The 24,323-nt window shown below is 49.1% G+C and overlaps 8 protein-coding genes across 8 annotated transcripts; 5 read left to right on the forward strand and 3 right to left on the reverse strand.

Moving 5' to 3' along the window:
- Positions 1–1,892: 1,892 nt before the first annotated feature.
- Positions 1,893–3,308, forward strand: N7479_002739 (camp independent regulatory protein; the record flags this gene model as incomplete). Its single annotated transcript, XM_057250436.1, has 1 exon — positions 1,893–3,308. The coding sequence occupies one exon, from the start codon at positions 1,893–1,895 to the stop codon at positions 3,306–3,308; it is 1,416 nt and encodes a 471-aa protein (XP_057114868.1).
- Positions 3,309–4,969: 1,661 nt separating this feature from the next.
- Positions 4,970–6,664, reverse strand: N7479_002740 (uncharacterized protein; the record flags this gene model as incomplete). The annotated part of the gene is made up of 2 exons (XM_057250437.1): positions 4,970–5,614; positions 5,696–6,664. The coding sequence occupies 2 exons, from the start codon at positions 6,662–6,664 to the stop codon at positions 4,970–4,972; spliced, it is 1,614 nt and encodes a 537-aa protein (XP_057114869.1).
- Positions 6,665–7,608: 944 nt separating this feature from the next.
- On the forward strand, positions 7,609–9,130 carry N7479_002741 (cardiolipin synthase; the record flags this gene model as incomplete). Its single annotated transcript, XM_057250438.1, has 5 exons — positions 7,609–7,790; positions 7,841–7,945; positions 8,028–8,347; positions 8,414–8,678; positions 9,004–9,130. 5 exons carry the CDS (start codon positions 7,609–7,611, stop codon positions 9,128–9,130), a joined length of 999 nt encoding a protein of 332 aa, XP_057114870.1.
- A 1,318-nt stretch (positions 9,131–10,448) lies between these two features.
- Positions 10,449–15,115, forward strand: atrF (ABC drug exporter AtrF; the record flags this gene model as incomplete). Its single annotated transcript, XM_057250439.1, is given in 3 exon segments — positions 10,449–12,396; positions 12,413–14,293; positions 14,331–15,115. 3 exon segments carry the CDS (start codon positions 10,449–10,451, stop codon positions 15,113–15,115), a joined length of 4,614 nt encoding a protein of 1,537 aa, XP_057114871.1.
- A 448-nt stretch (positions 15,116–15,563) lies between these two features.
- Positions 15,564–17,953, reverse strand: N7479_002743 (uncharacterized protein; the record flags this gene model as incomplete). Its single annotated transcript, XM_057250440.1, has 8 exons — positions 15,564–15,813; positions 15,864–15,964; positions 16,032–16,297; positions 16,356–16,416; positions 16,484–16,595; positions 16,660–16,832; positions 16,883–17,071; positions 17,126–17,953. 8 exons carry the CDS (start codon positions 17,951–17,953, stop codon positions 15,564–15,566), a joined length of 1,980 nt encoding a protein of 659 aa, XP_057114872.1.
- Positions 17,954–18,645: 692 nt separating this feature from the next.
- On the forward strand, positions 18,646–19,742 carry N7479_002744 (uncharacterized protein; the record flags this gene model as incomplete). Its single annotated transcript, XM_057250441.1, has 2 exons — positions 18,646–18,944; positions 19,010–19,742. 2 exons carry the CDS (start codon positions 18,646–18,648, stop codon positions 19,740–19,742), a joined length of 1,032 nt encoding a protein of 343 aa, XP_057114873.1.
- Positions 19,743–19,783: 41 nt separating this feature from the next.
- N7479_002745 (uncharacterized protein) lies at positions 19,784–20,297 on the reverse strand (the record flags this gene model as incomplete). Its single annotated transcript, XM_057250442.1, has 2 exons — positions 19,784–20,077; positions 20,124–20,297. The coding sequence occupies 2 exons, from the start codon at positions 20,295–20,297 to the stop codon at positions 19,784–19,786; spliced, it is 468 nt and encodes a 155-aa protein (XP_057114874.1).
- Positions 20,298–20,550: 253 nt separating this feature from the next.
- On the forward strand, positions 20,551–24,236 carry N7479_002746 (ATP-dependent RNA helicase ECM16; the record flags this gene model as incomplete). The annotated part of the gene is made up of 2 exons (XM_057250443.1): positions 20,551–20,754; positions 20,802–24,236. 2 exons carry the CDS (start codon positions 20,551–20,553, stop codon positions 24,234–24,236), a joined length of 3,639 nt encoding a protein of 1,212 aa, XP_057114875.1.
- Positions 24,237–24,323: the final 87 nt, after the last annotated feature.

Genomic DNA, 24,323 nt, shown 5'->3' on the forward strand with positions numbered 1-24,323 from the left:
GAAAAAAAGGAAAGAAAAAGAGAATATATAATAATGATGGAATTTGGCCCGCGTCTGGCTCCAGACCGATGTTATTCCTTGACTACCGTTGGATGATCATGACCCATCAATTTTTCAATAGTAGGTGCACTGTCCAAACAGATATGACGCCCTTTCGGAGGATTGAGGGGGATCCTCTTTGGTGTTCCTAAGGTTAAAACCCAGGTCTCAGACAAAAGTCGATCCTTTCTTCTTTTTTTTTTTTTTTGCTTTTTATGGGTCAGATGGGAAAAGTGGGGGGAAGAGTAGGTGAATAAACCAATGAAATGTATAGTCATTTCTGGGGGTTGGTCACAGCGGGAGTTGTGTGCTTCATCTGCCTCGAGCCAGACTGCCACATGTAAGGATATTCTCTGCTTTTGTTCTCTCTTTTCTGCCAAATAGGGCAGGTACGTGCTGAGTCAGATTCGACCTACAACCCTATATGTAGATTTGAAGTATATCATCCGTGATTTCTGTGTCCGAATCTACTTTGGGGATACCTAGATTGGGTATAAAGATGTTACGGAGACCCTCCGATCTCATAATCCACGGCTCCACCGGGATCACCCATGGTACGGGGGGTGATTGTATCTTGACCTGTTCTATTCTTCGTTTCTTCTAGTTTGTATATAGTCTGTTCTTTTAATTTATATTAGATTATTATAGTATATATATAGTGTATATTGAAATAGCATCTATATTGTATATCATAGTACCTACTTGATGAAGTGCTCTAATTAAAGTGAAACTGTACCTGCTTCTCGCGGAGGGTTTGGTGAAATCATGACTTTAATGTTTCATTCTCCGTATTTCTCCGCTCCCCCGAATTCCACCGTCTCTCCCTTTTTTTACTATTTTCTTTTCTCTTTTTCTTTTTTCTCTTTTCTTTTTTCCTTTTTCTGGGTCAACTCGACTAGACCATATTCAGAAGGCAAATAAATGTATTAAAATAAAATAATCCATAAAATTAAAAAAATGGAGAAAATAAAATAAAATCAAAGCCCCCAAAACATAATATCGCATGTCATATCTGCTGTCATTGATACTCCAGGCCTCAGCTTTCATTCTATCACTATCCAAGTACTCTCCGGTTTCAACCCTCCGAGTTGTTTTAACATTTAACATTAACATTAAGCCCATTAGACTCCCGGTGACCATACCATACTTCTTCTTTTTCTTTCTTTTTGTAGGAGTTGAAGTTATAAACATGATATAAAGAAATATAGTCTAAGTAGAGAATAAAATAGTAATAAATAATGGGGAATAATCAATAATCTTAAAAATAAATCTAATAAACTAATAAACTAATATCTAATAATCCTAAATAATCTGATGATTATCATAGTGTACCATGATTTCCCTGTGGAGATATCACCACTCAGACCCCCCCCTTCCTTTTTTTTATATTTTTTTTTTTTTTATTTTTCTTACTCTTTCCCCTCTTCTCTCTATGATTTGGTTTAACTAGGCCAGGGTCCCCAATTTAGGTACATAGTTATTCCCTTCCCTCTCATTCTCTCAGTGGATCAAAAAAGAAAGCAAAAAAGAAAAAAGAAGCTTGGGAATTGCCGCAACTCAAACCGTGGAACGGGTTGTTCTAGTAGATCCCCATCTTTTTTTTCTTTCTGAATCGGTGCAACCTGTTGACTCGCTGACTTGCAAGAGGCCCGTGCTTCTTGCTGATCCTGGGATTTCTCCAACTGAGGGGGTCTCAACTCAAAACCTCCCCCTTCTCCATACACCCTGGTCGATCTAGCTTAATTCTTTTTTTTCTCTCTTTAAACCTTTGGTCTATTTGAATCGGGGAATATATCACTCGCAAACGCCCGGGGGTTGTACCTGGGATTGTATCTCTTTACACACTCTACATCATGGTGAACGGGACCGCCGCCGTGTTGGAACCCACATTCACCGGGTATGTCGCAACCACTCAGGATGCCCTCATACTATTCGAGGCATGCTTGACCGGTGTCTTGCATCATGTCCCCCGCCGCCCTCACGACCGGGAACGGAGTCATCTCGTACGCAGCGGCAGCGTCTTCATCTATGAGGAGAATGCCTCGGGTATCAAACGCTGGACCGACGGAGTCACCTGGAGTCCCAGTCGCATTCTGGGGAACTTCCTCGTTTACCGTGAGCTAGACAAACCATTCCCTCCTGGGGAGAAGAAACGCGCCATGAAGAAAGCTACTCGACGACCAGTGCCAGCCGGCCGGCCAGGCGAACCTTATCCGCGACACGATAGTAGCCAAGGCTATTCGCCGACATCTCCTAGCTCGGGACCTTTCACAGACCGTTCATCCCATCAATCGGAGCTTGAACGGGCATTGGTTGGCTCCCTGGTTGATTCGTACGGCTTCAAGGACTCCGGGTTAGTCAAGAAGACAATGAGCGTGACGGTTTTGGGCGTGACCCACCATTTGGTCTCATATTACAGTGTAGAGGATGTGATGCGCGGCATCCTCAACCCACCCTCGATGGTGGATTCCCTACGCTTCATCCGACCTCGTAACGATCTCACCCAGAAACAAAGCTTCCGTTCCCCAATCGACGAGCTAGAGGCCAATGCCGTGGAAAATCAGGAGCCTTCCCACGCCGCTTTATACGGATATCGCCCGCAGATGATGGCCCCACCCACCTACGCCATGCCAAACCCTTCAAACGACTTCTACATGCATCCTAGCCCGTATGCCGCCACACATCCCCCGCAGCAAACCCCAATTCAGGGATACTCGATGGGCGCGCCGATGACAGCCCAATCCGCGCCAAACCCGTACCTGCCAAATCCAGGACAACCTACCATTTCCCAAAAGCAGGAAGACTACCATTCATTCCGCGCAGGGCCCTACGGTGGCAGCATGGACTCAATGAGCGGGCACAGCATGGCCTCTATCTCAGGTCTCAGCACAGGACTCCCCAGTTCACTCAGCGAGCGCAACAGATCCGTATCTGAACACAGCCCTTCCGCTTACCGCAATTCTTCTATCTCCTCGCGCAGCCAGGCAACAGACGCTACTTCGCCTATGGATCCTTCCACACCGAGCACCTACTCCCGCGGCAGCTTCGGCATGCCCACCCAGCTGGATAGCCAACACCCACTCGACCGCAACATGCCCGGTCTCGATCCTAGCATTCCTCGTCGCGAATCAAACCCCATCCATCCGTCCTACTATAATACAGATCGCTCCCAGTACTATGTTCCTGCACCTTATGCCGCCACGCAACCCATGGCGCCATGGACAACTACGGCAGCGACACAACCTCAAATGGCGCAACCTCAAATCTAATCTATTGATACCATTCCGTGTCTTTTGATGTTGCTTATGGCCATGGAGCGTGGGAGTCAGGACGGAATTTTATCTCTTTTTTTCTTTTTTTTTGTTTGTCCAGTTGCTTTTGCCTTTTGCCTGGAGATAGACCCTACGCTTCTGTTCTGTTATGTTTGGGAGGAAAACGCCGTTTTATTGCTACAATATGTACCTGACAGCGGCTGTACTCGTCTCTTGTCTCTTGTCTATATGGTTATGGTCTCTTTGCTTTATGGTCTGCTACGGAGGTGGCTCTGTTCTGGTTCTAACTGTTTGTTTTCTTTTTTTTACCCCTTTGCTTTTTCTTTTCGGGTGGCTCTTTGATATTTGATTCTGTTCTGGGAATCCGGGTGGGTGGCGTTCTTTTATTCTTTACGATGTCATGCAATAACCCGACAACCCCAAAACGGTTTTATTTTTTTTTTACTCTTTTTTTTACCTTTGGACTCTGATTCCTACTTTTTTTACTTTGCTCTCCAACTCTCTATACTTCTATCTCTATTCGCTGCCAAGGCCGCTGTATGTTTGTCTTCACGCTGCGATCACGAACGGTGTCCAAAGGTTTCTTCTAGGTCTGGGCGGGTTCTGTTCTCTATTCTCTGTTCTGTCCAATTCCACAGGGAAAGGTTTAGTGATTTCCATCTCATATCATGGTCAATGGCCAGTGGCTTAATGGTCAAAGATTGCTTCAACGCGTCCCTTTTTCTCCCTTTGGTGCTGGTGCGGTCTGGCTATTCTCGGTGTGTGCGTGTACTTCATACTTGATTCCCCGCGGTCTATGCATCGTATGTATGGAGTATAGGCTCTGTGCACCAGTGGTGGCTTTTCGATATTTACAATTTCCCAATTACAATATTAGCTGCTTCAAACAGATATGTCCCTTCTTTTTTTACTCTATATTCTTTCTCATTGATATACCCTATACTTTATACTTTACTGCCTCTATGTTTCTCTGCTTGTGCGTTTGTTAGAATGGCAGATGTGGTATGGATATGAGATGAAGTCTATTCTGTCTTCCCCTTGTTGTGCTGTTGAATTAAGGTTGTACCTGGCTACCTAGTGGACAATGAGACATCTCCTCTCTTCTAAGGTTTACTTCCTATGTTAATCTATTTATATTCCATTCTTACATACTTTGCTGGCATTAATCCATGGGTGCTACTGTCTATGTTAAGGTTATATCAAAGCATAGATTTGCTTTTTGCTGTAACTCTCTTTAAACTAAATCCATAGTCTATTTGGACAGCATGGTATTTTAAACCAAAGAATAGTATATAGCTAGGTCACTTACATGTACATATTACTCACTATGATTACAGTTTCGTACTTATCCTAAACATATACACACCAACCCTTGACTTGATCCAAAACAAGACCAAAAGACAAAGAATGATACAAAAAGAACCAGCAACACAAAAAGGAATACTCGCCAAAGCACAAGAATGATGGATATCTCATCCCACAAACCCATCTGCTGATCTAGCCAACCCGAACGAAGGGAATAAATGAATCCCCTACCTCAGCAGTGAGCTAACCAAACCCCAAACTCTTCGATGAGCACTCCCACCACGACCAGTCCGCACCCACGAAGCACCAACCGAATCCCACCTCACAGCCTCATAAGAGCGAACCGACGTCCTCTAACGCCGCAACGTCCGGCCCTCTTCGTTCTGGGGAATAGAATCAGAAGCATCCCCCTCCGCGATCTCCGAAAGAGTGCGGTTCCACTGCTGCGACCGCGCGCCCGTATGCGGGATCATTGAGTCCGTCGGGCTGAGGGAGCATTTGGAGTTGTTTGATGCTCCGCTCGCCGCCTGCGCGCTGGTGAATTCACGCGCTTGCGTGCGGCGCAGGCTTGGGGTGCGGCGTGGGCCTAGGGGGGAGGGGCCTGGGCTGAGTTGGAGGTTTGTTAGGTTGGTGGTGGTGGCGGGGTCGAGGTGGAGGTGGAGGTTTAGGGGGATAGTTATGGTGGTTGGTTGGGGGGTGGTGGGAGTTGTTGGATGAGGGTTGAGGGGTCGGGGGGAGGAATGGCCCTGGTTTTGGCTTTGGGTCTGGGGGGTTACCTGCTGCGCGCGGAGTTGGGTTTCTTCCCTCGGCTGGGTGGTCCAGAGGTTTTGGAGGGTCGTCTGTAGGAGGTTGTTCTGCAGGGAGAGGCTGTTGTTTTGCAGAGCTAGGTTGTGGGTCTGCAGTTGTCGATAGGGGATTGAGTTGAGAGGGCCGTACTGGCCTGGGTAGGTGGCCTGGAAATGATCCTCAGGGGGACCGGTCTCAGCTGGGATTTCGATCTGAGAGATGTATCTATCTATTAGTTTCGCCTCACTTCAGATGCATTGAGAGATTGATTGAGCTCTTAATTGTGAACATACCTGACGGCTGAACTTCCTTCCTGGGATGGCAATGTATTCATCGAACATGCTCTCGAGTTTTGCAAAGTTGAACCCGCGCACCGGATCCACGGGCTCAAACCGTTGTCCAACTTCTTGTTGGAAATTGATGCCTCGGCGTGGCAAGGGTTGGTACTCGGGCAGTTTTAGTAGCAAGGATGGGTAACTGCCGATCATCGCGTCGATGACGGGGTCGACGTCGATCGACAGGGAAATCTTGCTGTTTGCTGCTGGTTTCTGGATCAGCATGACGAAGGTGAACTCGCGCGGCAGGCCGGATCGCTGGACATTGTTCTCTTCCATAGACCAGACGATTCTGCCAGCTTCGACATCGAATTTACTACCAGAGGGACTCTTCAAAGTCCGTGCCGAGCCTTGGATGCGCATCATCTCGTACCGCTTGAACCGGCCGTTGACACTCCCCGAGGGAATGACGCTTGCGTTGAGAGGCATTTCTGAGATCCCGAGGGACCCAGCCAGACTGAATGTCCACTCCATCGTCTCTGGGGAAACACTACCGTAGATCAGATGCGGCGCATGCATAAGGAAGTGTGGGTTACCGAGTGGAGACCCGTAAGGGTACAACTTCGAACTTGAAACATCGCGGTTCCCACGAACTGATACACTAATAGTGGCGGACTTGATGCGATGCGTGATAGTGTGCGGCGAATGAAAGGTGAATGCGAGAGCGAGAAAATCTACATGTTCGGCGTCCTCGTCCGAGACAGCATCGCTGGAGTAATAGCCATGCTGGAGGCGCTGAACGTGAGCGGTAATATACGCATCACCGGGTAGTCTGCGCTCGTATATGAGAGCACGGTTGATAAGCAAGCGTGGATTCGCCATGTTTGGATCTGGTTGTTTCTTTTCCTTGGCTGGTGGTAAGCTGCAAATTGGAGTTAACGAGCGTGAGTCAGAGACACGTCCATTTTGGACAGAAGTAAACGACATCTTGACGAGCGCAAAGCGACAAGACCGCAGTTTTGTTTTAGTAGGCTCCCCTCGCTCTTCATCTGGTTCTGAGGCTCCTTCTAGACGCGGACGCGGCTGTCTGTAATTTGACTCCGCCCGTGTGGACTATTGTCATATATAATCTTTCAGCTGATTCCCCGGACATTAGTTCTAGCATTTTTGTTCGTGATGTTTTTCATCACCTGGGGTTTTAGGTCACAGGTGGCAGAGGCTGTCAGGTGAGTATAAGCTTGATCATGTTCATCATGATGCAAATCCTAGCATCAAGGAGCTAGATGTGATTTTGTCATTTTCAAGGATGTGCGATTCAATAGAGGCAAACATGTTGTTATATTTATTTTCTATGTACGGAGTACGAAAGTAGGAGAAGTTCAGGAAGAATAGTTTGTTGCATGTGGAGGATATAGAGACGGGCGGATAAACTATTTATCCGACCAGAAACTCATCGCCGAAGTGCAATCTCCAATGTCCATCTAACCTCAAGCGACCGTGATCCAGAATTTTGCGGTTCTAGCTCATTGTATTTCTGGTAGGAGTGATCTGTATTTTCAATTCTCTTATATGTATGTCCCGCTCGGCCAAGTTGCGCAGATCCCGATACATCCAGCTAACAATCCCTAGATTGTTTTTGTACTATATAGCATTCTGTTTTTTTATTTGCATTACTTGCGATATCATTTTGTTCGTTTGACTTGGTTTGATCTGGGGATTTAAATTTGCAGGTTTGAGAGCAACTGTGTGACGCGACAGCTTCAGTCGGTCCCCTAGTGTATCACTTGGACTGAACCACTATTGCATAACCCAAACCCGACTGGGTATGCACAGTTGAAGCTTCTGGTTGAAAGCTTGTGTTTATTGGCGTCGCTGATTAATTTTGAGTTCCCACCAACGCCTGCCGTTGTCACTTTTGTGCTACTGTCACCATGATTGGCTCACGCGCAGCCCAGTTGTCCCTTCGGGCAAGCCGTCAGGGATCTCAAGTGCTATTCAAGAACGCACGTCTTTCTGTTCGGCTAAATGTGTTCAAGACTGAACCTCTCCAGAGGGATGGATCCCGGTGTATATCTACATCAGTGCAGTCGACATTGAACCGATTACCGACCGGGTATGGCTGCCTGTCGCTTTCTCCGTTTATGCACATCTAATTGTTTGCAGAGGATTGAAACCACGTTGTCTGCAGACCGCACTGATCCCGCCATCATTCTTTACCCAGCAAAGATGGTCCGGATCAAAATCGCCTGAAAACAAAACCCCTGAACAGTAAGTCTATAATCTTTGTGCCGAGATACCCGGTATCCAAATGAAACATAGGTCAAGCGAGCCTGCAACTAACCCAGGGTAGAACCGAGCAATCCAAGAAGAAACCAATTCTATCACGGATTCCCCTGCCAACCACTCATGAGAACATCTACACCGTGCCCAACATTCTCACATTCTCCCGATTGCTCGCTGCCCCTGTGGTCGGGTATCTCCTAGTCCACAACTACCACGTAGCAGCGCTGTCCCTGTTCGCGTATGCAGGTATCACCGATCTTGTCGATGGCTACATCGCTCGGCGGTACAACCTCCAAACGGTGGTTGGAACCATCATTGATCCTATGGCTGACAAGCTGTTGATGACCATTGGTGTCGCGTGTCTGGCCGTAAATGGCTCCCTTCCTAGTAAGTCTCCTCGTATCGATCACTTGATGATATACGAACATGGACATGGATTGACGCATTGAATAGTTTGGCTCGCTGTGATCATCCTCGGTCGCGATGCTGGTCTGGCTATCTCGGCTATCTATTACCGTTGGATTTCACTGCCTGAGCCCAAGACTATGGCCCGGTATTGGGATTTCTCGCTTCCCTCTGCGGAAGTCAAGCCTACGGAGATTTCGAAGATCAATACTGCCCTGCAGTTGGTGTTGGTGGGTAGTGCGATTGCACTGCCTGTGGTCCCTGAGGCGTTTGTCAGTGCTTGGCATTTGAGCGAGGCTATGACTGGATTCCAGTAAGTTTGATCTTTTCTTGTTTTATACCCCTGTTTTTGGTTCTTTTTGCGTTTCTGCTTTATTTTATCTGGAAGCCCAGTTCTCAATGGTCCGCCCTAGGGCACATTGGGGCTCATTCCAGTACATACGACCATAGGGTGTGGAAAACAGGGCTTCCCGTCCGCTCAGCCGTACTTAAGCCACACGCCGGTGAGTTAGTAGTTGGGTGGGTGACCACCAGCGAATCCTCACTGTTGTATGTTTTTGTTTTTATCGCTCAACTTTTTTTTTGCATAGTTTGTTGGTGATTTTTTCAAATTGGTTCTTTTTACTAACCACTTTCAGGTACCTTGTTGCCGGCACCACTCTCTGGTCCGGACTCAGCTATGTTTTCTCCAATAATGCTGTGAAGATCCTCTCAAAAGAGGAGATCCAAAAGCGGATTGCTCAAGCAGCTGCAAAGCGCAAGTAGCGGTCGAATATTATTAGGCAGAGTTAGAGATTTTTTTTGTACAATATTCTAAAATTTGATGTCGCGAGTCAGACCGCATTCTTCTAACGGGGTTCGTGCATATGTAGTATCCAGGTATATTGATTTCTACAGGTTTCTATGGATGTCGAAATATGAACCATATGAATGCCCAAAAGTAGGTGTAGCCTGCATATTTACATGTGATATATCTAGCCTGGCAACGTGGAGGTGTGTAGTATGATAAGAGTTTACAGGGAAGACCCCGGTTACATATGCTAGGGGTAGAGGTCCAAGCAAGCTTAGTATTTTAGAAAAAGACAATATACGATGGTGTTAAGTCCGGATTACACCGTAGATATTAGCCATTTATACGTAGAGAATGAAGGGGGAAACAGTAATTGAGGCTGTGTCTTAGCTAGAGGTCCAATTTGGGAAAATAGTAGTAGATAGGAAAGATTTAAGTCGGGGTCTTATTTAGGCGAGGTGGATCCGTAAGATCTCAAAAGTCGCCGAACTGCAGGTTGTTTGTGATGGCTGAATTAGGTAGGCGGGCCGATACATGTGCACAGACCTTGATATTCATTGTTATCTGAGTCTACAGGGGTTTTCTACGACGTTCTAGGTGGATATCCATGGATAAGTGCCCATGAGAAAAAATCTTCGTAAGCAAGATTGTTAATCCAGAAACATTTTTAATATACATGATATAATCCATATTATAGATCAACTAGTTATAAAAAGGAAATTACGGAATATAAAAGCCGTCTCCACGTGCTTGCATAAGCCTTCAGGGCTGATAGGAATGGATATTCCGATGACAACTTGAACAGCCAATGGATAGTCACCTTGGCACTGAACAGTTCCGCGAGCAGCCAATAAACACCCAAATCAAACGACTATAACATCTCGTACAGCTAAAACCCGACTTTTATCTCCGTGAATGCTTGAAACCAGAAAATTCCTCTGATTCATACTGACTCATGTAACTCCACCAACTCCACCATAGCTCTTGAAGTACCGAATCTGGCTGACTATCTCGCTTATGATTCGATGTTCATTCTAGAATTTCCAAGGATCTTAAATTCCCATTTTAGCGACTGACAAATGCCCGGACTTAAAGGATTCTTGGCATTTTTCAATATAAACGATGTTTGAATATTCTTTGTTCTTCTCTTCAATCTTTGCTTTATAATACCCTTCTTCCTTAACATTTCCTTTTAATTCTATTCATATCCCCTAATTAGCCTGGCTATACCATAATACATTTTTATCTGCCATTGAATCGTGCTGGAGAGTAGAAACTATCACAACCCCAAACATGGAGGGCCACTCCGAACAGCCGCATACCGCTTCGGATTCACAAGCCTATACCCAGTCCTCCAGGCAACAATCCACCTCAAATGGCGAGACCTATCACCATGATGCAGGCTTCGAACAACCCGCCGAAGCTTCCAACCAAAATTTCACCGACACCTCAACCATCAGCTCGTCTGTAAGTGATGGAGATGGCCGCTGGGGAGAGGAGAATGTCGGCAAGGCCGTCTCCCGCAGCGGCGCCATGGAGGACATGGAAGAGATGCGCCGCGAACTCACCCGCCTCAGCCTGAACCGTACCCGCTCTGCCAACAAGAGCGTTGGTCGCCTCAGGTCGCGGGCCAGCCGTCCCGATGAGGAAAAGGCCATGGAACACGTCATGGATGAAGAAGAGACTGAGGATGAGGCTGATAGCGGCTTCGATCTGGGTGAATTCCTAGTCGGTGGTCATCTGGAACGCCGCACGACCACTGGCGGACCAGCCAAGAAGGTCGGCGTTGTCTTCAAGAACCTTACCGTAAAGGGTGTGGAGACTGGTGCATCCTTCGTACGCACTCTGCCCCAGGCTTTGATGGGTACTTTCGGCCCGGATTTGTATAATATCGTCTGTCAGTTTGTGCCGCAGCTGCGGTTCGGCAAACAACTTCCTGTTCGCGATTTGATCCATGATTTCAGCGGTACTGTGCGTGAAGGTGAGATGATGCTGGTGCTCGGTCGTCCTGGCGCTGGTTGTACCACTTTCCTCAAGGCAATTGCAAATGACCGTGGCGCTTTTGCTGGTGTCGATGGCGAGGTTAGCTACGGTGGTCTCTCCTCTAAGGACCAGAACAAGCACTTCCGTGGAGAAGTCAACTATAACCCGGAAGATGATCAGCACTTCCCCTCCCTCACTGTCTGGCAGACTCTCAAGTTTTCTCTGATCAACAAGACCCGCAAGCATGATCGGGAAAGCATCCCCATTATCATCGATGCCCTGCTGAAAATGTTCGGTATCACTCATACTAAGAATACACTTGTTGGTAACGAGTATGTTCGCGGTGTCTCTGGAGGCGAGCGCAAGCGTGTGAGTATCGCAGAGACCCTAGCCACCAAGTCATCAGTGGTCTGCTGGGATAACTCGACTCGCGGCCTGGATGCCAGTACCGCACTGGACTACGCCAAGTCCCTCCGCATCATGACCGACATCAGCAAGCGCACTACCTTCGTCACACTATACCAAGCCGGAGAGAGTATCTACGAGCTCATGGACAAGGTGATGGTCATTGACGAAGGCCGCATGCTCTACCAAGGACCGGCCAATGAAGCACGACAATACTTTATCAACCTGGGCTTCTACTGTCCCCCGCAATCGACTACAGCCGACTTCCTTACTTCGCTCTGCGATCCCAATGCCCGCGAGTTCCAGCCCGGCTGTGAAGCGTCCACCCCCAAGACCGCCGAAGAACTCGAAAAGACCTTCAAGAACAGCGAGGCCCACAGCCGTATCTTGGGGGATGTCGCTCACTACGAGAAACGCCTCCATGATACCGAGCAGGAGGACACCCGTCGTTTCCAATCTATGGTCGCGCAGTCCAAGTCTAAGTCCGTCTCCAAGAAGTCGCCATACACCGTCTCGTTCATGCGGCAGGTCATGGCCTGCGTGCAGCGCGAGTTCTGGCTGCTCTGGGGCGACAAAACCTCCCTCTACACGAAGTACTTCATTGTCATCTCTAACGCTCTCATCGTTTCATCCTTGTTCTACGGGGAATCCCTGGATACCAGCGGCGCTTTCTCGCGCGGCGGTGCTCTGTTCTTCTCGATTCTGTTCCTTGGCTGGCTGCAACTGACTGAGCTGATGCCTGCTGTCACCGGGCGCGGCATCGTCGCCCGCCACAAGGATTACGCTTTCTACCGTCCGTCTGCTGTCTCCATTGCCCGTGTCGTTGTTGACTTTCCCTGCTATCCTCTGCATGGTTATCCCGTTCACAGTTACCATGTATTTTATGACTGGCCTCGATGTCACGGCTTCCAAGTTCTTCATTTACTTCTTGTTCGTGTACACAACCACGTTCTGCCTTACCTCACTCTACCGCATGTTCGCTGCGCTGTCACCGACTATCGATGACGCGGTGCGTTTCAGTGGTATTGCCCTGAACCTGCTCATTTTGTATGTCGGCTATGTCATTCCCAAGCAGACTCTTATCAAGGACTCTATCTGGTTCGGATGGCTGTACTATGTCAATCCGATCTCGTATAGTTATGAGGCAGTCTTGACAAACGAGTTTGCTGGCCGCATCATGGAATGCAATCCATCCCAGCTTATCCCACAGGGTCCCGGGATGGATCCCAAGTACCAGGGCTGTGCTCTGACTGGGTCAACCTTGGGCGAAACCGCTGTTACCGGAGATCAGTATTTGACTGCCAACTTTGAGTTCACGCGCAGTCACCTATGGCGCAACTTTGGTGTTGTCGTTGCCTTCACTGTGCTTTACATCCTAGTGACTGTCATTGCTGCTGAGACTCTCTCGTTCGTTGGTGGCGGAGGCGGTGCTCTGGTCTTCAAAAAGTCTAAGCGCTCTAAGCAGGTCGCTGCCCAGCCTACCACCGCCAACGATGAAGAAAAGGTCGCCAAGGCAAATGACAATGCTGCTCTTGCCCGTGGCCAGGCCTCTTCTTCTGACGATGCTGCTTTCAACCGTCTGTCCTCAAGTGAGCGCTGCTTCACCTGGCAGAATGTTGAATACACTGTCCCCTACGGCAACGGAACACGCAAGCTCCTCAACGGTGTCAACGGCTATGCTAAGCCCGGCGTCATGATTGCGTTGATGGGTGCCTCTGGCGCTGGAAAGACCACTCTACTCAATACTTTGGCGCAGCGCCAGAAGATGGGTGTTGTGACTGGCGATATGCTTGTCGATGGCCACAATCTGGGTGCTGATTTCCAGCGTGGCACAGGTTTCTGTGAGCAAATGGATCTACACGACAATACCTCCACCATTCGCGAAGCCTTTGAGTTCTCAGCCATCCTCCGTCAGCCCCGCGATGTCTCGCACCAGGAGAAAATTGAATATGTGGACCGTATCATTAATCTTCTTGAGCTGGAGGATATCGAGGACGCCATCATCGGCTCTCTCAACGTCGAGCAGAAGAAGCGTGTCACCATTGGTGTTGAGCTTGCAGCCAAGCCCAGTCTGCTTCTATTCCTAGACGAGCCCACCTCCGGTCTCGACAGTCAAGCCGCATTCTCCATCGTCCGCTTCCTCAAGAAACTCTCCCAAGCCGGCCAGGCCATCGTCTGCACAATCCACCAGCCCTCCTCCATGATCATCCAGCAATTCGACATGATTCTCGCCCTCAACCCCGGCGGCAACACCTTCTACTTCGGTCCCGTCGGCAAAGACGGCTCCTCCGTAATCAAGTACTTCGCTGACCGCGGCTTCGTCTGCCCGCCATCAAAGAACGTCGCCGAGTTCATCCTCGAAACAGCCGCGAAAGCAACCCACCGCAACGGCAAACATGTCGACTGGAACGAAGAATGGCGCAACTCGGATCAAAACCGCGAAATGCTCGCGGAAATTGAGCACATCCGCTCAGAGCGCAGCAAACTCCCCATCGAGGAATCCGGCTCCGCCAAATACGAATTCGCAGCCCCAACATCAACCCAAACATTCCAGCTAACGAGGCGTCTCTTCACAAACTACTGGCGCGACCCCTCGTACTACTACAGCAAGATCTTCGTCTCGGTCATCATGGGCATCTTCAACGGCTTCACCTTCTACATGCTCTCCAACAACGTAGCCTCAATGCAAGACCGCATGTTCTCCGTCTTCCTAATCATCCTCATCCCCCCCCATCGTCCTCAACTCCATCGTCCCCAAATTCTACGCCAACCGCGCCCTCTGGGAAGCACGCGAATACCCCTCCCGCATCTACGGCTGGTTCGCCTTCTGCACAGCAAACGTCGTCTGCGAGATCCCCGCTGCCATCATCTCAGGCCTGATCTACTGGCTGCTTTGGTACTACCCCGTCGGGTTCCCTACCGACTCCGCAAACGCAGGATACGTCTTCCTCATGACTATGCTCTTCTTCCTCTTCCAGGCCTCGTGGGGCCAATGGATTTGCGCCTTCGCGCCTTCCTTCACGGTCATCTCGAACGTCCTCCCCTTCTTCTTCGTCATGGTTAACCTCTTCAACGGTATCGTCCGTCCCTATGCCGATTACCCTGTCTTCTGGAAATACTGGATGTACTACGTCAACCCCATGACCTGGTGGCTGCGTGGTGTGCTCTCGGCTGTTTTGCCAGAGGTCAAGATTGAATGTGCTTCGCTTGAGGCTACACATTTCAATCCCCCGCCTGGAAAAACCTGCGCTGCGTATGCAGGTGACTTTGTCAACTCCATCGCTAAGGCGGGTTACCTGGTTAACCCCCGGGCTACGGCGGATTGCCAGTACTGTCCCTACACGGATGGTGAGCAGTATATGGCGAACTTGAATGTTCATGTCGAGGATAAGTGGCATTGCTTTGGTATTTTCCTTGCCTTTGTTATTATTAACTGGGCTTTGGTTTATTTCTTTATCTACACAACTCGTGTGAGGGGTTGGAGCTTTGGTCTTGCTTCGCTATTTGGTGCGGGCGGATTGATGATTGATCGCGTGAAGGGATTGTTCAAGGGAAAGAAGAGCGATGAATAGAGGCTCTAAAAGTAGGGTGATTATTTTTTTGGCGGTTTTTTTCTGTCAATGTGCATTTACACAAAGCGTCATATTAGATATATCAGGGCGATTCAAGCCCAGAAGCGCACATCTAGATAATCTATCTAGTCATAATTTGATTTATACCATATAGTTTGAGTCATACCACCTTGCTTTTTAGGACATTAACTGGTTGTTTTTTTTTTCATTTGTATTTTCATTTGAATATCACAGCATAAATGCTACATACTAATGCACGCAGTGCTTGAACTCCCTTGTTATTCGTTTCCCATTGAACCAACCAAGCAACCCGATCCGAACTCCTCCTATTCCCAACACTCATTACAATGATGGTGAGAATCTAGACTCTCACCGGACGCTGCAGACGTAAACGTAAATCTGACTCAGATGTAGGGTGTAAATGAAAGCCCCAGCATCCAAATTCGAATCAAACCCCAAAGAAGAAAGGCTTTCGGCTCTCCGATAACGGAACAGCGGGCACTCTCATCGGGACAGGAACGATATCCCGAAAGATCTCAGCTGGGAAATGAGCTGAAGCAACTGATCCATGCGTCTCTGGCCCTTTGCCTTGCTCCTCAGTCTTCTTCTCATTGATAATAGGCACAATCACACCGCATTCCCAGTTGCGACAGTTCATCTTCAACAGTTTCGTCTTAGGATCCTTAACGATACGACCCCTGGCTCAAGTTAGTTTCGTCATTGCAGCGACTGGAATATAGGTACGCACCATGCGCTCTCGGACAAATTCGCACTTCCCACATAAGCCCACCCCCGGCACTCCTTGTTATCCGGCATATCGATCGGGGCGGAAGGATGGACGAAGGCAAGCTGTAAGCCAGAAGGAATATGTATGAGTAAAAAAGATCTATAACCAGCTTATCACGAAATGACTCACCTTGTTGTGCATCAGGACACCGCGCTCACTGACACAGTCTCGAAGGTTATCATGAGGGAAATTGGCACTCGACCACCAGGCTGGATTGAAGCATATCGTGCCAATTTTGTTATTTGCATTGCTGTGCACGTCTCGCGCGGTCTCGCCTGATGGGAAGTAAACGCGGAAGTGGTCGAGACATTCCTTGTTATGCGCTGCCACTTCTACGCTGGGTCCTTTTTTCTTCTTTGCGGTTCGGAACTCGTAGTCCAGTAGAGCGTTGTCACCTAGCGGGTTGTAGTTTGTTAGATTAACGATTTTGGCTTATGCGATATGAGTACGTACCTTTGCAAGCGAGGTAGATTGAGCGGAGGAATGGAGTGTTCAGATTTCCCAGCGATGAAGCCTGGGAGCGTTGTTAGTATACACAGTGTTGTAGTATATATGAAGGCATAGCAGATGGAGAAACTTACGATATAGTCGACATTGATGGGTGCATTTGTCTCTAGGCCGAGGGTTTTGATAGCACGACCCAAGCCGCTGAATCCAGTGCGTTGCCATTTGTCTTCGGTATTTGTTCCACCACTTAGATTGTTAGCTAGTGGCTATTGTTTTGATACGGGAATCGGCCAGGGGAAGGGATACATACACTGTATGAACAAATGCATAGCGCTTCGTCTCGCTAAAGTCAAACTCATCGAGCTTCTTGATGATGTTGCGGTGGAGTTCGGAGGCCTGGAGGAAGTAGACTAGTTCTGTGTAGAATGGGGTCTTTCCAACTTCAGGAACTTCGAGTTTGGGAAGATCGATAAGGAATACAGTCTGCCCACTGTTAGAAATGTCGAAGACATAAGGTAGGCACAGTTACATACGTTTTCCATCAGCCTATCCTCTCCCCAGTCAGTGGGAGTGAGATTGGCGGTGGGGACCGCGATGCGAAGATATCCAGGGTGGAACATCAGTAGCAGCTTAGAATGCATACATTTTACTTGCGCCTCCATGGGTGGGAAGCACAAGCGGAAATTGGGCATGTTGCTAATGTCCTGGCGAAATTGCTCTCGCTGTAAACGATGTCAAGTTAGTGGGTGACATTCAAAGCCATAGTGCGTACTAACCGTTTCTTCGTCAGTTGCTTGCATAATGAATAGAATTCGTGTGGATGAGCTGTTAAACTTGGAGTAAAGCCATGCCATGTCCCACAAATACGAGCTAAATACGCCTAACTCCAAGTCATCTCGCTGGATGACTTCCTCAATTGTGATTTCGTTTCCACTGCGAGGGTAACCAGTGATATGTGTTTTTTTGACAGCTCCAAGAGGCCATTGGGCCACTGAGCGGGAAGTCGGCTGGATGTTGATATCCGGGGCATTTGATGCAAGCTGGTGGCAGACCTCGGTGCGAGATCTCACTTGAGCCATGCTCGCTTGTGGGGCGGACTGGAACGGACTTCGTACAGCGACAGAGGGGCGAGCTGGCAAGGGCTCAGTTCTGGGAAGCTTCCGGCTGATTTGAGACGGCGGACTGGACAAAACGTCATTAGCTTTACGCTTAGCGAGACGTGCGAGACGCTCCTCTTCCATCTGCTTCCGGTTCATGCCCAATAACAAACCCGCTGGGGTTACAGAGACCTCATGCGGGACAACTGCATTTTTGATAGATTGTACATTCCCGGGGGTGTTGGTCTTGTCGTTAGGCTCCAGCGACATAGCAATAGCACGTTCCAGCTGCTCACGTTCATGGTCATCTTCAGTGTCGGAAGTAACCACAGATTTCGACTTGGGGAACACCTCTTCAATGTCCGAGTCAGTTCCCGAGTCATTGGTCAGATCCACAAAATTATCCTGGGATGCCTGAGATGAGGGATGCCGGTTCTGCTGCTGATACATATCCCGGCGAGAAGCCTCAACGGCGGCGTTCAGGTCAGGATCCACTAGTGGCTCCATTATGCAGAACCCAACAAAGACCGGAATTCAGATTTGTTGAGAAAGAAAAACAAATGAAGATAAAGAGATACAAAAGATGTGGAGGGTAGGTAATAATGGAACGTTTGATATGTGGAGTATGAGGCCCAAGGAAGATTTTCAAATGCTTGAATGCAAGAATGTAAAATTGCGTGCCCGGGCTGTTACGGTGAGGACTGATAGGAACCAGTGGTCAAATATCCAGATACCCAGAGGCCTAGAGGCCTACAATTACTCGAAATTGATTCGGTTCATATTCTATCTTTAGATGTCGTCTCCTTCTGGAACCCCTGTTTGTCATGACACTCCTCACGTGACCAGCCATGCCGCAATATCAAGAGTATACATACATAGTCTACTACCCACATGCATTTGTTTCACTAAAAAAAGACATAATTCAATTTCCAATATGCCATCGTCTGCTTTGATCAAACGCTGGTACATGGTGGTCACTCCTAGTAAATATCATTAAGCAATTCCCATGTATAGACAATCGGAATAGACCACTCCCAACGAGGAACAAAATTCAAGTATGCACGGGTAAATTGATCACTTGGGATTCTTCAGACGTAACTAGGTGTAATAACAGGGATAACAATAGCCACAAGAAGTAGTATGGAATAAAATGTAGACAGATATAGTATGAACGATACCTGTGGGGCAGCGCCCAGTCGATGCCTGGTCAGGCCGGCGACGACAAGACGCCAATCACCCATCCCATCCCGTCACGATCGCCTGTCACGCATAAAAATCAAGCAATGAAGAAGATCAAAAAAATCGTTCGTCGCATCCGCAAGCGGGTTTCGGCCATGCGCAATTCAATCCGAGCAAGAGCCTCGGCAATACGCAACTCAATCCGAGCAAGGGTTTCGGCAATACACATATTTACCAAAGCGACGGCTTCGGAGGTCTTGCACGAGTCTGACCGAGTCGTGAATGTAGTTTCAACACCCCAGAGGATGCCGTGTGCGTAGTAAGTTGATACAACCCATGAATGCGATGCACCAAACAATTCCATTTGATCTGACAAATTTCCAGTTCTGATAGCGAGCTCCGTTACATCAGCCCTTGGTCTGAACCCGAATTCAAGCAAAGGAGCTTGTTGCTATTTGAAAAGCCGTGGCAATCATTCGAAGACAAGTTCCAGTCCGATATGACAAGATATCCGTCAGAGATGATTGTGGACCGAAGCAGCCCATGCCCACTCAATTGGCTGCCTGTGAAAGTTCGCGCCAAGATATGGAAGTATGTCTTTGGAGACACCAAGGAGCCCATCTTTCTCACGAAGGATGGTATCGCACCGAAGATTCATGCTTCCATGCGATCTGTATCGCACGACTGGATGTCAGAGGCATGGCTTGCATGGTTCAATGCGATGAGCGCTCGGACTCTGGTGGTGGTGGATTTCCCTCGACACGCCTACCTTCGACAACCCTGCCCAATCCTACGAAACCTATCGACAGTCCGACTTCGGGCAATCAAGTTCACACTCGGTGATAATGACGAAGAGAAGGCCTTCAGGAGAAACCGACAGTTTCTCAGATTTATCTTGAAGCATCGAGACTGTGAATTTCTTGCTGTTCGCACGCTGATTCTCGAGCTGAGAAAAAATTGGACAGCTGGGGATATCACCGAGATCGATCTTGCGGACCTGCTGACATGTGGTCCATTTGCCCACATCGAAAGGATTCGAATCCACGGATGGATTACAAGTGAGAGACTGGACCGGTTTCTGAAGCGAGCCGAGTGGAGGGCACAAGCCTCGTTCTGATGGCCACCTTGTTCTCAGCCAGAAATCAGGATATGATGACTTCATAGGCATTGCAGAACCAGATCGATGATAGCAAAAAATGAATCTCTATCAGCAGTTGATTTGCCAAGTCCGAGGCCAACGAGGAGTAATCTCTTTTCACTAGGTGTTTTCATTGCAATAGCCGTAGCAATCTGACGAGCAAGCAATTGACCCGTTGTGTCTTGGCCAGGAGAATAACCACCAAGTAAAGTAGTGGTGGTTAGACTTTTGAGAGGCAAAAGAGCATCATCACCCTCACTGAGAGTATGCATGCCCTCAGTGCCTGGGTTTTGGTTCTCCATCGGCACGTGCAACTATATACCATTAACGATGTTCGCTAAAGCTAAATTCAAGACATACCCAGTGTGCTAATCGTCCTGCTTGTGAAATTGTGACCATGATTTTATCGCTAAAGCTCATTATCCCAACATCTGTTTGTATGCCATTGACTAACCCCGCCACCTGCTTAGTAGTGGCAGGAAATGGTAGGTTGAGGGAATCCTGCAGAGAGCTTGTATCAAAAGATGCAGCCATGGCGGTTTGAAGGATATATCTTTTTTTGAATACCGAAGAAAAACAGAACAAGATGATTAGCTGCTAGGTGTATCGGATCGGAGGTTGACGTCCTTTTGTAGGCGGGCGGTGAATTTCACCGCCTCGGGCCAAATCAGCAGTATCCGACCGCCTTTATTTTTTTTCGATGAAGAAACAGTTAGATCGCAGAGCTTGCATACTCAGTCAATTATCTTTTTTGTTCTCTCAGCTGGAGCGGCTGTGGTAATCCAGGATGCCGCCTAAATTTACCCCACGTCTACGAAAACAAAGACACCGGAAAAACCCTGACGGGGAGTCGGCTGATACCAATGTCGCACAACTCCAGCCCGTCTCCAAGGATGAGAAAGAGGCACGGCGACAGAAGCTGAAGGGAGAGCTACGAGAGCAGCACCCCCAAATGTCTGCAAAGAAACAGAAGCGCTTGGATAAATACATTGTATGTGGATAGCTGCTTTGAAATATATGGCTCTAACATTCCCGCAGGAAAACAAACTTAGGAAGGAAGAAAATATCGAATTGTTGAAGAAACTAGCCCAATCATCTGTCGACACTTCGTCTTTACAGAGCTCCAGAGATCTTTCCAAGCGCAAGAGACAGGATGACGATACATTGGTACCGACAGCCGCTTCTGCGCCGAAACACAATGCCCCCGCAGATATCTCAGGATACGACTCCGACGATTCGGATATCCACCTGAAAGTCTCCGATCCCGCAACAGATCCCAATGAACAAAAGTTAAGAGAAGAGGCAGCTGCTGGAAGTGGACTTAAGCGGCCACTAGAGCTAGGACCCGACGGATTCCCTGTACTCAAGAAGCGGAAGCGCGCACCAAAGAAGAAACCCGCACCTGCACCGGTAAAAGCCGATATTGCATGGGAGGGCTTTGATTCGGACGAGGAGGATGAAGATGAAGATGAAGACGAAGACGATATGGACAAGGAGGAGTCCGGAAGTGATATTGAAGAGGGCTCTGAAGAGGAAGATACGTCGTCTTCTGAAGGAATTTCCGAGGATGAGGATGAGGATGAGGATGAGGATGAGGAAGACTCAGAAGAGTCAGAAGATGATGACGAGATGGACGAAGATAAGCCAACACTCAAGACTCGCCAGTCGGCCTTCAAATCTTGGGCAGTACAGCAGATCAACGAAGCCGCAGGTTTCCGACCAACCGAGGGAGCCGTGACGGAGGAAGAGCAGGTGTTCGACCCATCTAAGTTGCCAGCAACCCATAATACCATCCAGCAAGAACCTCTCCCCCGGGAGCTTCAGGTAACTCATGGCGATCCCAATCGCAAGGCATACAGTGTCGCGGTTGACCGCACAGAAGAAATCCAAGTTGCCCGTCTTGGACTCCCTGTTGTTGGCGAGGAACAGAAAATCATGGAAGCAATTCACAACAACTCAGTTGTCGTTATTTGGGGTGCTACTGGTAGTGGAAAGACAACCCAGCTTCCCCAGTTCCTCTTCGAATCCGGTTTCGGCTCCCCAGGAAGCCCTAATCCGGGCCTCATTGGTGTCACTCAACCTCGTCGAGTCGCGGCTGTCAGTATGGCGAACCGCGTTGCTCAGGAGTTGGGCCAACACGCCGAAAAAGTGTCTTATCAAATCCGTTTCGAGTCTACGGCATCAAAAAAGACAGCTATCAAATTCATGACTGATGGTATTCTTCTACGAGAGATCGCAGATGACTTTGCCCTTCGCAAATACTCTATCATTCTTATTGACGAGGCTCACGAGCGCAGCGTCAACACTGATATCCTAATTGGAATGGTCAGTCGTATTGTGGGCCTGCGCAAGTCTTTGAGCGAGGAGGACCCGTCTGTCAAGCCTTTGAAGGTCGTCATCATGTCGGCCACTCTCCGTATTTCAGATTTCACAGAAAACCCAAGTCTTTTCCGTGACGGTGCACCCCCATTGGTGCAAGCCGAGGGTCGCCAGTATCCTGTTGCAGTTCATTTCTCCCGCCGCACCCAGCGTGACTACGTTGAAGATGCATTCCGCAAGGTTTCGCGCGGACACCGTAAACTACCTGCCGGTGGAATGCTTGTGTTCTTGACCGGTCAGAACGAAATCCGGCAGCTTTCTAAGCGACTGAAGCAAGCGTTCAAGCCTACTCAGCGGGAAGACACGACACAGGCAAAGGTGCAGCTCTCAGCTACTGAGGCACCTCTGGAAGCAGAGGACCTTGAGCTGGGCGGCACCGAGATGGAAAACCCAGGACATGATGATTACGACAGTGATATGGAGATCACCGGATTAGATGACGAAGAGGAAGACGAAGGCTTCGAACTTGCTGAAGGCGAAGAAGCCATGGACTCGTCAACTCGCGTTCATGTCTTGCCTCTATACTCCCAACTTCCCACAAAAGAACAGATGAAGGTGTTTGAGCCGGCCCCAGAGAACTCCCGACTGATCATCCTCGCAACCAACGTCGCCGAGACATCTCTTACCATCCCCGGTATCAAGTATGTCTTCGACTGTGGTCGCGCCAAGGAGAAGCAGTTCGATCTCTTCACGGGAGTCCAGAGCTTCCAGGTCGGCTGGATCAGCAAGGCAAGCGCAAACCAGAGAGCCGGTCGAGCTGGTCGAACAGGGCCTGGTCATTGTTACCGAATGTACTCCTCTGCGGTCTACGAAGGCGAGTTCGCTGAATACACCGACCCAGAGATCCTCCGCACACCCATCGAAGGCGTCGTGCTCCAGATGAAGAGCATGGGTCTTCACAACGTCATCAACTTCCCATTCCCCACACCCCCAAGCCGCCAAGGTCTCGCGAAGGCAGAGAAACTCCTTCGAAACCTCGGCGCCCTCACAGCCGACGGTCAGATAACGCCCATCGGCCGTCGTCTCTCAACATACCCCCTCTCCCCCCGATTCAGCAAAATGCTCCACATCGGCCACCAACACGGCTGCATGCCCTACGTGATCGCCCTAGTAGCCGCCCTAGCAGTCGGCGACCTCTTCGTTCCAGAGAACCAGCTCGACCCGAACCAACCCCTGCCCACCACAGCCAAGAAGCAAATCGAGGATGACAGCGATAGCGACAGCGACAGACGCAAGGTCTATACAAACGCAGACCGCCTCGAAGATGACGAGCGCGAGCAACGCGTGAAAGCGTACGCCCGTGCCCAGCGCCTCTTCAGCAAACACGACGATACATCCGACGCCCTAAAATCCCTCTCTGCAATCTGCGCCTACGCATACGCCTCCGATGGCGACGCCTTCAGCGAAAAAATGTTCCTCCGCGCAAAGGCCTTCAAAGAAGCAACGCAGCTCCGTCGCCAGCTAACAGACATCGTGCGCTCAAACAACCCAGGCCTAGTCCCCGCCTACGAACCCCGTCTGCCAGAGCCCTCAGCAAAACAAATCAAGGCCCTCAAGCAGATCGTCACGGCAGGATTCATTGACCACGTCGCTATTCGCGCTGATCTCGCCCCCGTCCCGCCGGAGATCCCGCGCGCACCACGTCGCGCAATTGATGTCCCTTACCTGACGCTCTTCCGTTCTCGGGACGGTAAGGGTCAAGATCTGGAGGAGCGTGCTGTCTACGTGCATCCGTCTTCGCTGCTCGCTAAGCTCACTCCGAAGGAGATGCCGCAGTATATCACTTATTCGCATCTGCAGCAGTCTTCTGCTTCCCTGGTCTCGGACCAGGTGCCTAAGATTAGGATGTTCCCACTTGTTGCGCCTAGTGGATTGCAGCTCTCCGCGATTGCGCACGGTACACCGCTCATTGAGTATGGAAAGCCGATTGGTAAGGCTGATGCTATTGAGGGTATACCGCCCCGCAGATCTTGCTGGGTTATTCCTTCTTTGGTTGGCGATTCGGGGAGTGCGGGATGGCCGATGCCTGCTAAGAAGGTTGTGCAGAAGAAGGACCCGAAGGAGGGTTGGGTTATTGAAAAGTTTGTCGCATAGGTACTGGTCTTGGTGTATTATAGATGAGGTTATGATATCCAATTGTTCATTTCTTTGCATTCGAAGATTGTACAGCATAACATGGAC

Source organism: Penicillium vulpinum, assembly GCF_028829585.1.
Source record: "Penicillium vulpinum strain IBT 29486 chromosome Unknown utg000001l_segment0_segment0, whole genome shotgun sequence".
Taxonomy (NCBI): Eukaryota; Fungi; Ascomycota; class Eurotiomycetes; order Eurotiales; family Aspergillaceae; genus Penicillium; species Penicillium vulpinum.